Below are 13,639 nucleotides of genomic sequence, written 5' to 3'. Positions count from 1 at the left end.
AACTAATAAATAATAATATTTAAAGGTATGGTCTGTGAAGACCTTTTGTCAATTTGTTAATAAACACCAGTTGTTATTGCAATGACAATAAGAGAGCTTATGCACATGGGCACCCGCAGGATATTTTTGGGGGGGTCAGTCACAGCCGGGAGAGTTAGTATAGTAAGCAGTCTGAAACTAAAGCTGATATTTACTAAGCGTTTTGAACTGAATCTTGTGACGTATTTTCAGCTTCATTTGCATTATTAAACTTTTCGGAATTTATAGATATATTTGCAGTATGATTTCGATGGGGGGGTTGGTTTGACCTATGCTGCGGGCACCCATGCTTATGCATCAATCATTGTATTTCCTCACCAACAAATATTTTTAATTTTTGTAAAAACAAAATGGCAATGTGGTATTTTCGATGTTTTTTGCAAACATAAATCTTCTTAGTAGAAATTTTATGTTCGATAATTTAATGGATTTTTTCAAAACATACAAAGTGATATGTACAAAAAATTGATACATTTAAATAATTATTATTTTGATAACTGGATTGTGTGTGAAAAATTAAAGGATATGAAAAAATACATGAAATAGGGTAATACTTTTATTGCAGATGAAAGCTATACTCATTATTATAGCAATTACTGCTGCCTTTAGTGGCCTTGGTTCAATCATATCAAATCTGGTTGCTTCACAATCATCCATTTTTTAAATATATTTCAACACAAATTCAGGATCCTTTTCAGAAAGATCAGACTTAATATTGTTAGGGACTTTTTTTGTACAAAATATTTGACTTCCAGATGATCGCATGAAGTTTTGGATTATTTAAGTTTTCCAACAATTTGAACAAATAGTCATTACAGATATTTGAGATGTGAGTTGGATTATCATTATAAATGCCCTCATGATTGAGCAGTTTCAGTTTTACATTTCCCTGCACCAAACTCTAAAATCTCTCCAGATAGCTTTCAGATTATTTCTGTTTTCAGCCAGCATTTGTTGTTGTATGCTTATTGGAATAGCATCTGCAGCAAATACATTTTATCATTGTTATGTTATATCTCTCTAAGAATGGCATTGAGGTGCCAAATACAGTTTACACTGGTCAACAGTGAAATCATTACTGACTTGAAAAGGCCCTAATCTGTAGTATTTTGGTGTGCCGAACACGAATATAACCGTGAAAAATTTGTATTGGCTCTCGTTTTGAAGATATTCATATACCTCATTTTCTATGTTTCACTGTGTAAATTTCTCCAGTAGGACTGCAGCAACATCCGGAATAATGATGTAACATTGCATAATACCATCATGCTCACATCATCCACAGTTGATTGCATCATTTTCTGATGCAATGCAATACTAATGCCATGCGGCTGCTGAAGTAAGTTGACGTCAGCAGTGTACTATACATGTGTAGGCCTATTATACTAATGCCAGGCGGCTGCTGAAGCTGACGTAAGCAGTGTACTATATAAAGCCCAATCAGATAGGTTCAGCATTTAAAATATTTTAGACGTTGTGCGAGACAGTTCAAGCTACTGTTACATAAAACTTATTATTTTATCCATTTACGTACAATAAAGAACAGTAATGCCTCGAAAGTGTGTTAATACCGCGGACAATTTTTGCTGTATTTGTGGGGAAGTGACATTTGCCAACCAGAAGAAAAGTATCAATTCTCAAGTGAAGAAGGCATATCATCTTTACTTCGGATGCAAGGTTGGTGACCAAGACAAGCCTTGGGCTCCGCATATATGCTGTGCTACATGTACAACACAGCTTTCACAGTGGTTGAATTGCAAAAGGTCATCAATGCCGTTTGCAGTCCCAATGGTGTGGAGAGAGCCAAGCAACCACCTAAATGACTGTTACTTCTGCTTGGTTCCTCCTCTTTCCGGCGGAATAACGAAGCGAAAGAAGTCGAGAATAGTCTACCCAAACATTCCGTCTGCATTGAGACCAGTTCCACATGGTGAGGGACTTCCTATTCCAGAACCTCCAGCAGAATATTCTCTTGATTCATCTGACGAAGACAAAGGTGAGTCGACCTGTTCTTCTCCTGGTCCATCAGCATGCAGTGATCCAGATTTTCACTGTGGTGCATCATCAACCCCACACAGAATAACACAGGAAGAACTAAATGACCTGATTCGTGATTTGGACTTATCAAAGAACAAGGCAGAATTGCTAGGATCAAGACTCCAACAATGGAATCTTCTAGAAGAAGATGTCATAATTACTGCATATCGAAAGCGCCACCAGCAGTTGGAGCCTTTCTTCAGAAAGGAAAGTAATCTGATATTCTGTTCCGATATTGAGGGCCTCATGAATGCTTTAAAAATCACTCATGACCCACAAGAATGGAGACTATTTGTGGACTCTTCGAAACTGAGTCTCAAGGCTGTGCTTTTGCACAATGGAAACATTCTTCCATCTATTCCAGTAGCGTATGCTGTCCACATGAAAGAGACATACGATAACTTAAGGCAGCTACTGAATTCCATTGAGTATAACAAGTACAGCTGGCACCTCTGTGGTGATTTGAAGGTAGTTGCCCTTTTAATGGGACTGCAGCAAGGATATACAAAATACATGTGTTTCTTATGCGAGTGGGATAGCCGAGCAAGGGAAATGCACTACATGAGGAAGGAATGGACTCACAGGCAGAATGTAGCCATTGGAGAGAAGAATATCCAACACCCAGCTCTGGTTGAGGCTCAGAAAATCTTGCTACCACCCCTTCACATCAAACTAGGCTTGATGAAGAACTTCGTGAAAGCCATTGACCGGACTTTGCCAGCATTCCGATACCTGCATGAAAAATTCCCTCGACTCAGCGAAGCAAAGATTAAAGAGGGAGTTTTTGTGGGTCCTCAGATTCGAGAGCTTTTCAAAGATGACCAGTTCAACAACTTGCTGGAAGGTGACGCGAAACAAGCATGGAATGCTTTTCGCCTAGTTTCTACAAACTTCCTCGGAAATGTTAGGGCAGAAAACTATAAGGAACTAGTAGAAGACATGTTGATGAAGTATAAGAAACTTGGCTGCAATATGTCTCTAAAGATTCACTTCCTTCATTCCCATTTGGATTTCTTTCCTAGCAACTGTGGTATTGTTAGTGATGAACACGGCGAACGTTTTCATCAAGATATCGCAACAATGGAACAAAGATACCAGGGAAAATGGTCCACTACAATGCTGGCTGACTACTGCTGGACACTCCTCAGAGATGCTCCCGAACAGCTGTACAAGAGACAGGCGAAGAAATCTAAGATGTAGTCAATGACTTGATTTTTTATAGGTAGGCTATTACAGTTGACCTTTTACTATTGGAATGCATTTCGTTATGTAAACATTAATTTCTTGCAGATTACAAAAAAACTAGAGCCAATTTTGCAATTTGACTGTCATATTCGTGTTCAGCACATAAAAATTGATAAGAATTGACTAATTTTATTTCAGTAACATGACTTTTGTAAAAATTTGTTGTCCAGTGTTATCATTGTTATACTATATCTCTTTACTGCTCCGGTGGCCTAGTGGTTAGAACTTCCACCTTGGATACGGGAGGACTTGGGTTCGATCCCCGGCCAAGTCATTGCAAAGACTTATAAAAATGGTAATTACATCTGCCTTGCTTGGTGCTCAGCATTAAGAGGTTAGTGTAAGGACTGGTTGGCCTGGTGTCAGGATAATATGACTGGGTGGGACATCATGCTACATGTCTGCAGCATTATGTCCCAGTGCTAGACATCACAATAAACTACACTGCAGACATCGTAGTGATATGGCTGAAAAATTGTTAAAGCTATGCTAAAAATCCAAATCACACACAAACATATACTATATCTCTCTGATAAGAATGGCATTCAGGTGCCAAATATATTTTTTATCACTGTTATATTATATTTCTCTGAAAGGAATGGGATTGGTGGTAAATACATTTTACCATTCTTATATTATACCTGTGAAAGGAATGGCATTCAGGTTCCAGATACATTTTATCATTGTTATATTATACCTGTGAAAGGAATGGCATTCAGGTGCCAAATACATTTTATCATTGTTATATTATACCTGTGAAAGGAATGGCATTCAGGTTCCAGATACATTTTATCATTGTTATATTATACCTCTCTGAAAGGAATGGGATTCAGGTGCCAAATACATTTTATCATTGTTATATTATACCTGTGAAAGGAATGGGATTCAGGTGCCAAATACATTTTATCATTGTTATGTTATATCTCTCTGAAAGGAATGGGATTCAGGTGCCAAATACATTTTATCATTGTTATATTATACCTCTCTGAAAGGAATGGGATTCAGGTGCCAAATACATTTTATCATTGTTATATTATACCTCTCTGAAAGGAATGGGATTCAAGTGCCAAATACATTTTATCATTGTTATATTATACCTCTCTGAAAGGAATGGCATTCAGGTTCCAGATACATTTTATAATTATTATATTAGGAAATGAATAGAGTGTGTTTCCTATTGAACTGGTTTTAAGTTAGGGTTACAAAAGGCAGGTCTTTTAAAAAAAAAACATGTTATGTGAATTATTTGTGTATTTTTTTTACCATTGGTTAGAAAGTGCTAGGGTTGGCAATGAGAAACAGGGAAAGTTGACCTTGGGTAAACATAGATTTGTTTTTACTTATATCCCTCTGATAGGAATGGCATCAGTAACAAATACATTTTTCTCATTTTTATATCACTCAGATAGGAATGGATTTGGTGGCTGCTTTAAGTCATCATTTAAAGCAGCAGCAAACTTGGTACTTGACAAATAAAGGTGATTATGCAGTAACTCGTGTATCAAGTTGTAAAGGACTGGCGCCATACATTCAACATAGCCTGAGACCAGAATACATCAGTATCTGGAAGCCAAACAATGTGGCTTCCATGCATAGCTCATACTATATCCCAGGTCAACATAAAGCTAATACATAGTTAGCTTTAAATAAAAGTTTTGGAACATATATTTACCTTTTTTTTATCTCTTGACCTGAAATGGGGATTAACTGCCTCTATGATGCATAATCCTTCTTCAAATCTTCATTGCAGAAAGCTTGAAGTTCCTTAAATATCCGTATGATAGTCGCTGTTAGACATACAAGTCTTATCTTTACTGCTTATGATCTGATATTCCAAAACAGCTGTATTTGCCAAACATGTCAAACAAATGGTCCAAATTACTAGTTGCTAACTTGGCTTCTTAGACATTGGAATTAAGTTGCTCATTATTAAACCATGCAATGATTAGGTCATTATGTTCTTACAAAAATATATTTAATAGATTTGCCGGTATTGTTGAAGCACTCTATGGCCATGGAGCAAAATATAAAGAAAGTGTGAAAGCTAATTCTTGGACTTAAGATGTTTAAAAATCTTGGAGGTGGACACTTGCCTCTGAGGGTGTGAAAGTTTAAAACTCTTGGAGGTGGACACTTACCTCTGGGTGTGTGTGTGAAAGTTTAAAAATCTTGCAGGTGGACACTTGCCTCTGGGGGTGTGAAAGTTTAAAACTCTTGGAGGTGGACACTTGCCTCTGGGGGTGTGAAAGTTTAAAAATCTTGGAGGTGGACACTTACCTCTGGGTTTGTGTGTGAAAGTTTAAAAATCTTGCAGGTGGACACTTGCCTCTGGGGTGTGAAAGTTTAAAAATCTTGGAGGTGGACACTTACCTGGGGTGGGTGTGTGAAAGTTTAAAAATCTTGGAGGTGGACACTTACCTGGGGTGGGTTTGTGAAAGTTTAAAAATCTTGGAGGTGGACACTTACCTGGGGTGGGTTTGTGAAAGTTTAAAAATCTTGCAGGTGGGCACTTGCCTCTGGGGTGTGAAAGTTTAAAAATCTCGCAGGTGGACACTTGCCTCTGGGGTGTGAAAGTTTAAAAATCTCGCAGGTGGACACTTGCCTCTGGGGTGTGAAAGTTTAAAAATCTTGCAGGTGGGCACTTGCCTCTGGGGTGTGAAAGTTTAAAAATCTCGCAGGTGGACACTTGCCTCTGGGGGTGTGAAAGTTTAAAAATCTCGCAGGTGGACACTTACCTCTGGGGGTGTGAAAGTTTAAAAATCTTGCAGGTGGGCACTTGCCTCTGGGGTGTGAAAGTTTAAAAATCTCGCAGGTGGACACTTGCCTCTGGGGGTGTGAAAGTTTTAAAAAAATTGCAGGTGGGCACTTGCCTCTGGGGTGTGAAAGTTTAAAAATCTCGCAGGTGGACACTTGCCTCTGGGGGTGTGAAAGTTTAAAAATCTCGCAGGTGGACACTTACCTGAAATTTGTAACTGCTGTGTGGTAGAGTGCAGGCCCTGATAAAATCCAAAGAAAATTGATACCAGCAACAAACAAACCAAATTTATCCTACTCCATTAACTTTCTGTTGAGGACTTGATAAGATGAAACTCAGCATCAAACATGACTGAATATGAATTATGTATTTTCAATGGTCATAATTTGGGTTGTTGCAATGAACAGCTCATTTTAAAAACATTTGACAGACAGTTCCTTAGGCACAAGTAGATGGTTAATTGTAACTGCCTAAATCTGCCAAAGCACCTGGCTACTTAAGAACAATTCTACCCCCACCCATTATTTCTTTAAAATCTTCACTTACTAGCTGAAACTATTTTTAAAACCCATTTTCCTTGTCAGTTCTTTTAATTTTTGCTTGAAATGGGCAGGGGTAGGAAATGCTTTTGTAGCTTTTATCTTACTGCATACAGACACATCTGTTTCTGAAATAGTTTTCTTTACTGGACACGTAAGTGAATAAAAAATGTTTTTAATTGGACATTTTGCCTGTGCATGTGCAGAAGGTGAACATTTGGCTTATTTTGGTTTTTTGCAGGCACTCATTTTGCTATTTTCACTCAAATTTTTTGTGTCCTGACTCCTTTTCCCACCAGATCTCAAACTTGTCCTATTTTTTGCAAAGGCTCATCAATCCTTTTGCAGTATGAACCATTCTGCTTTAGATCTCAAACCAAAAAGTCTAAAATCTGGACACAAACCCTGGTTTCTAAACCTAAAAAAATAAGGTTAACCCGGATGTATTTTGTAATGTGAGTAAAAAGTCTTTTGTTATTGTAGAACTACATCTGTCTGCTCTTCTGTGATACCAACCACTTTGGTGTATCTTCATGATGTTAATGGTGCAGAGCTTGGAAGTAGAGAACAACATGGCACATGGGGTTAATGATTTAAGAGAAAAATAATAAATTTGGATCAGAGAAAACAAGCAATAACCAAAAGATTTGTTCAGCATAGTTGGACTATTAAGAGAGTTTATTATGCTTTATTTATGGATGCAGAGACCTGAGTGACAGTGTGTCAAAAGTGCTCACCGTTCCAAATAACTGCCTTCTCACATCTGTCCACATTGTTTTGAGTCTCAGGCATGGTTAATATAGGTACTTGAGAAAGCTTGTGAGTAGCTTCTTGTGCGTGTGTGGTTCTTAATGGTGTTTTTCCAGGTTTTTTACTCCATCTGAGTTCTGGTGGCGTCCATGTAAAGCCTATCTTTTGCTGAAAAATGGTGTTAAACCCCATAAAAATGGTGTTAAACAATAACAATTTACAGATGAAGTACACCCTATCATCCAGATACCTGTGTCTGAATCTTCTAGTATTATTGGATGATTTTATGCTTCATAACAGCGGTGTTTACTAAATGAGCATGTACCTGTTCATTGGCAGTCACATAATTGTTTTCCATTTTAGGTCAGTTTTCGGGCTCAAGTGGGGCACATTGGTCAGTGAGTACATCTCTTGCTAAAGTCTGTCAATATGTCTTGAGGAATAAAACAAAATTACAGGTGTGAAACAATTTTGTCTGTGGAATGGCCATCTGTTGATATGGTGTACTTGTTACACTGAGATATTTGCACTTGGGAATCATCATGAGTGATAGAACATCTCCGTAATTAAATATTTGGAAGTTTATATTGTAAGATTACCAGCTGAGGTGTTTATGCTCTATCACAGAATATAAACGAAACTGAGGGCTGTTAAATACTCAACTTATAAACATTTTGAAGATAAATGGAAACTTCGCTTGTGTTTAGGTGTGTTCATGTTGTGGCCTGTCATAAATTACAGAAGCACAGTTACTGTTCCACTTTGATAGCATTTTCATTTCATTAACATCGTGGCTACAGTTTCCCACAGTGTGTCTTCAGCTTCATACCCATGCTATTAATCCTGACTTCAGGAATATATCACCTGTTTTTAGTAATGTTTAATGGGATCACATTGGTGTCAAGCCATACCTAGATCAACAAACAGGGAAACATGTTTTGTTTTTTTCCTTGTCTTGTTGTAGATAAATGTCTGCAAGAAATGACAATTTAAGATGACTAGTCAGTTTTGCAATTATTTGATACAGGCGGGCTAGTCTGGTTATCCAGTGTCCATTTTCTGACAGTTTCTTTTTTGGGGACAAGACAAAGGCAGAGATTCAGATATATAAGCAGTGTTTTTCAGTATTGCAAATTTGCTAAAAATATACAAAGAAATTTGTAAATCATCAGATTGTGCACAAGTCAATTTCAAACATTTAGACCAATGTCAAACCATGTGTATGTTGTAGTATGATGTAATAAATCAATATAGACTGTGATGTAGGTTTGAGTTTCAGATATAAAGTGCACATTGAAATGATAGTAATTGATCCATGTGAGAACACACTCAAATGGAGCCAGATACACATAGTATTGAATGTATGTTTTGAAATATTTACTGAGCCATATGACACATTCTGAATTAATTAACATTTTGACGACTTATCAGGTTTTTTTGTTTTGTTCATTTTACAAAAACACCCCATTAAGGTTACCCCAAAAATGCAATTACATCAAAATTCGGAAGTCAAATATCCAATTTATTGAATTCTTATTTATTTGTCCATTTTGTGTACTGCAGAGGAACAGTTTATAAATGAGTCACTAATTTAATCATTTCTCAGACAATCACCTTAGTTTATCCAATGATTTTTATGGTAACAAGTTGTGTTGGTAAGTCTTTACAGTAGGACTTTGTCCGTCTGAATCTCAATGAGATTACTGTATCAGTTTTTTTTAACCAACTGTATCTCCCCCTGTAACAAACAAATTCGGTATTATCCAAACCGGCAAACAAAACTCCCTTTTATCTGGACATTTTTCTTGCCCCCTTAAGATTTTGACTTGATATTGGTCTAACTGATACACGTATTATGAAAATGATAACGTTTAGCATTTCAGAATGGTGATTGTATGTGTTATTATTGTTGTCCATGTGTAATTGAAAGAATAAAAAGGTGAAAATAATGTGGTCCTGTTCAACCTTGTATGCACTCGACTGCATAAGAATATCTAATAAGGAATCAGATATATGATCAGAATAAAGGGTAGTTGTAAATTTCAAGGTATAGAGTCAAGGTTTTGGTGAATAACAAGGCAGTAACAAGTTTCTGCATGTGATTTTTCTATGGCATAGGAGAATTTTTGTTCGTAAGTAAACTCCTTGTTGCACTTTACATTTTCATGGAAATTCATTGGTTGGTTGTAATGGGGAAGAAAAAAAGAAATCACCCAGTACATTCAATTCATATACTATATAGCAATATAGCATGAGGTTTTGTGTACTATTTTGAATAATAAAATTTAAAAATATATTACCATGGAAACAGCTACATTCATTTCAAGTGAGACATTAAATGTATATAGTTTATTATTTTATTTTCTATTTTCAGAAATGTTTACAGTTTGAGCTGGATGAGTCAGTATGGCAGGCAAAACAAAGAATTCTTTCCTCCTTCTCCAAGGTAGTACAGTCATGAAAATATGTCTGGTCTCATTTACTGTTACTGTCTCTACTTGCTTATAAGTTGAGTCCAGCTGCAAACTGCACAGACCCAGATCTGCTGTCACAAAGTATGTCTGCAGATCTGGGTCTATACATTAATGTAATTAATAGAACAATAAGCATAGACCCTGATCTGATGGAACATTATGCAACAGTAGATTTGGGTTTGTATTGTTTGCAGCTGGACTGAACTTACAAGTGAGTATATATGGCAACTTTTGTTTGTAGGGCACCAAATTTCATGGATTATGTGACTACTCCAAGCCATGAATGCAAAGAAATCCTCCCCCTACAACTTTATTTTTACCCATCTGTACGATCTATGAAATGTATAGCTAAACCATAAAATTAATATTCTTCAAATTAATGAATACATTGAAATATAAATAAATATGTTTATATGACAATTGCTTTAATATGTTGTCATATTTGGTAACTATGACAGTATTTTTTCCAAGATAAACTCCAGATAAATAGTGGTGAGATCGTGGTCATGGATTTATCATTGGACATGGTCTTCCTTGCCAGAAATGTTGACTCATTTTTATAAAAGTTAGATTGGTTTATCAACAAGCAGGGGCTTGTCATTGTCAATATATGGCCATTGAAACACGTTCAGAATTGATACCGTATCTTACAATAGGATTTATCCAATGATTTAATAGCAACAGCTTGAATCAGATTTATTTACTCGGAAGTTACTTGTGTAACAATATAGATATTGTGATGAAATCTTTCACTTATGCATCAGAAGTAAATTTGATTTTTTAAAACCTTTTTGTGATTTTTTTAACCCTTGTTCAGGTCATTTTTGCAGTGGTAAAGGATTGTGTAAAAATTTATTTTAATAAGCCATATTGGAGTAAATTGTGTCATGGTCATTAAATATTTATATTTTATAGGTCAGAATATTAGAAACAGGATTTCTTGTATATTATATGGATATGTATCAGTGCTATCAATGGATGGTCACACATAGGCACACTTAGATATATTAAATATTTCAAATGAACGAAAGTCTCCAAGGTAAATATCGTGTTTGGAAAAGGAAATGTATTGGTGGGTAACAAGTGTCACAGGTCTGACAATAACTTTGTTTATTTTGAATTTCTTGATATGTGTCAGTATGTAGCAGTCAGAGACGTACTTTATTTATAGAACCTGAGAGACTCCCTGAACTATGGCCTTTACATGCCACCAATGAATGGTCGAGCGGGGAAGTTTCTGGATGAGGAAAGACTTCTCAGAGAATATCCACTTCAGGGGCCCATAGGTTTCCTAGAGGTAATTATGTCTAAATCAATGTTTTGATCCTTCTGTGTCCTTATTGTAACAAATTTGAATCATTCACACCATCATAGATTGTGAATCAGCTGGTACTTTAGTTTTTTGTTGAATCTGTATTTAGCAGATGGCTCAATATTTATAAGACACATTTAACAGATAGTGAAACATTTGTCAGATGATTATACATTGAAACAAATGGCTGGACATTCAACACATGATTATATATTGAAACAAATGGATAGACATTTAGCACATGGTTATACATTGAAACAAATGGCTAGGCATTCAACACCTGGTTACACATTGAACAAACGGCTAGACATTTAATACATGGTTACACATTGAACAAATGGATAGACATTCAACACATGGTTACACATTGAACAAATGGATAGACATTTAACACAGTTACACATTGAACAAATGGATAGACATTTAGCACATGGTTACACATTGAACAAATGGATAGACATTTAACACATAGTTAAACATGGAACAAATAGCTAGACATTTAACACATGGTTACACATGGAACAAATGGATAGACATTTAACACGGTTACACATTGAACAAATGGATAGACATTTAGCACATGGTTACACATTGAACAAATGGATAGACATTTAACACATGGTTAAACATGGAACAAATAGCTAGACATTTAACACATGGTTACACATGGAACAAATGGATAGACATTTAACACATGGTTACACGTTGAATAAATGGATAGACATTTAATACATGGTTACACATTGAATAAATGGATAGACATTCAACACATGGTTACACATTGAATAAATGGATAGACATTCAACACATGGTTACACATGGAACAAATGGCTAGACATTTAACACATGGTTACACATTGAACAAATGGATATACATTTAACACATGGTTACACATTGAACAAATGGATATACATTTAACACATGGTTACACATTTAATAAATGGCTAGACATTTAACACATGGTTACACATTGAACAAATGGAAAGACAGGGTGTATAATGTTATGATATCCATCTGTACAATCATCTGTCTGTATGTCCATCTGTTACCTTTTCTGTTTCCACACAATATTTTTTGTGCCACATACCTGGACCAAACTTTGTGTATGACTTGCACTTGGGGTAAGGAAGAAGCTGATCCCTTTTTGTGATCAAAAGGTCAATGGTCAAGGTAACTGTTATTGAAAGAAGAAAAATAGTTCCATGCAGCTTACATGTACTAAAAGATTGCTGATAGTTTGCACTTGCGGTGCAGAAGAAGTCTATGGATTTGAAAGTCAACAATTAAAATGGAAAAGGGTTTTTGTAAATTTCAGCTCTCAACCATGTACCCTCACCAAACTTTGTTGATAGCTTGTACTTTGGATAAGAAGGGAGTCCTTGACTTCAAAAGATCCGAGGTTAAGATGACTGACTGAAAGAAGAAGCAAAGGGATTTACCTTGACCAAAGTTTGTGGAGGGATTGTACCTAAGGAACAGAAGAAGCCCAGTTTTGACACAAGTCAAAAGGGCAAGATAATTGTGACTCAGAGAAAAATGGTACAATAACTTTAATTCTAAATCACAAGCATAAACAAAACTTTGGATGGTTGACACTTTCAAGTAAGGAAAAAGATTTTGAGGTCAGACAAGTCAAAGGTCAGGGTCACTTTGACTGAAAAAATGAAAAACAATTTCTAACCAAATTTTACTTCTTTGATTTTCCCGTATGGAAAAAAAATGTACATGTGGCTTATAGGTGACTTATATTCACTACCTACAAGGAGCTTTTTAAATTACTATTTTCTTTACTTATTGCTAACTTATAAGTGACATACAAGGGAAGAATTGGGAATTTATATGCAGATTAGGCATTTCACCTATAAAGGAAGTATACATTACTTATAAGTGAAATCAGAGCCATTTGCTTACTAAACTCAAATGAATCCATCATCAAGTACGCCCTACAACTGAATTGTAAAACAATTTTTGACTCAATGGTGGACAGAAATTAAAATTTCTCATAATGTGATGGCCATTCTGCTCGAGCTGGTAAATGAATGCTGTCCCAAATTCAGCTATCAGCGTGTGAACTGTAGGGTATTTGTATGTACTGTATAACGCTGGAAAGCACAAAAATTGGACAAAACAAAACTGCCATAGGGAACAGGTTGGTGTAACATCAGTGCAAACTGCCAGTGGTTTAAATTCAAGAAACGAAAGCATGGCCAAGTCTAAATTATGATAGTGTTCACCGTGGAAATCATTCTGAAGTCTAATAATTTTTTCAGGGTCCAACAATAAATTGTTTTCTAAGATTTTATTAGAATAAAATATACAGAGTTGAATTTTTGGTGCCAAAAAATATTGTTTTAAATGAAATTATGTGAATACTGTTTATATATACATGCCTGATGTACAGCGTGAATAGAGTATCAACACCGTGTACTCACCTGTGAAACTCATCATATACAATGAATACACAATACAAGTGATTCCATCAAAAAT

The 13,639-nt window shown here is 35.9% G+C and overlaps 1 protein-coding gene across 1 annotated transcript in view; it reads left to right on the top strand.

The window, feature by feature from the left end:
• The window catches only part of LOC149786558 (uncharacterized), a 206,657-nt gene that overhangs the window by 55,082 nt on the left and 137,936 nt on the right, over positions 1–13,639 (top strand). Inside the window, exons 3-4 of the mRNA XM_089977064.1 lie at positions 9,740–9,811; positions 11,011–11,136. Of these exons, the coding sequence (XP_089833190.1) occupies positions 9,740–9,811; positions 11,011–11,136 (198 nt within the window). The remainder of the gene's footprint in view (positions 1–9,739; positions 9,812–11,010; positions 11,137–13,639) is intronic.

The sequence above is a fragment of the Sinohyriopsis cumingii genome, chromosome 12 (assembly GCF_028554795.1).
Source record: "Sinohyriopsis cumingii isolate HCF-2022 chromosome 12, ASM2855479v2, whole genome shotgun sequence".
Taxonomy (NCBI): Eukaryota; Metazoa; Mollusca; class Bivalvia; order Unionida; family Unionidae; genus Sinohyriopsis; species Sinohyriopsis cumingii.
The sequence above is the reverse complement of the archived record's forward strand: the minus strand, read 5'-3'. Positions and strand labels throughout refer to the sequence as shown.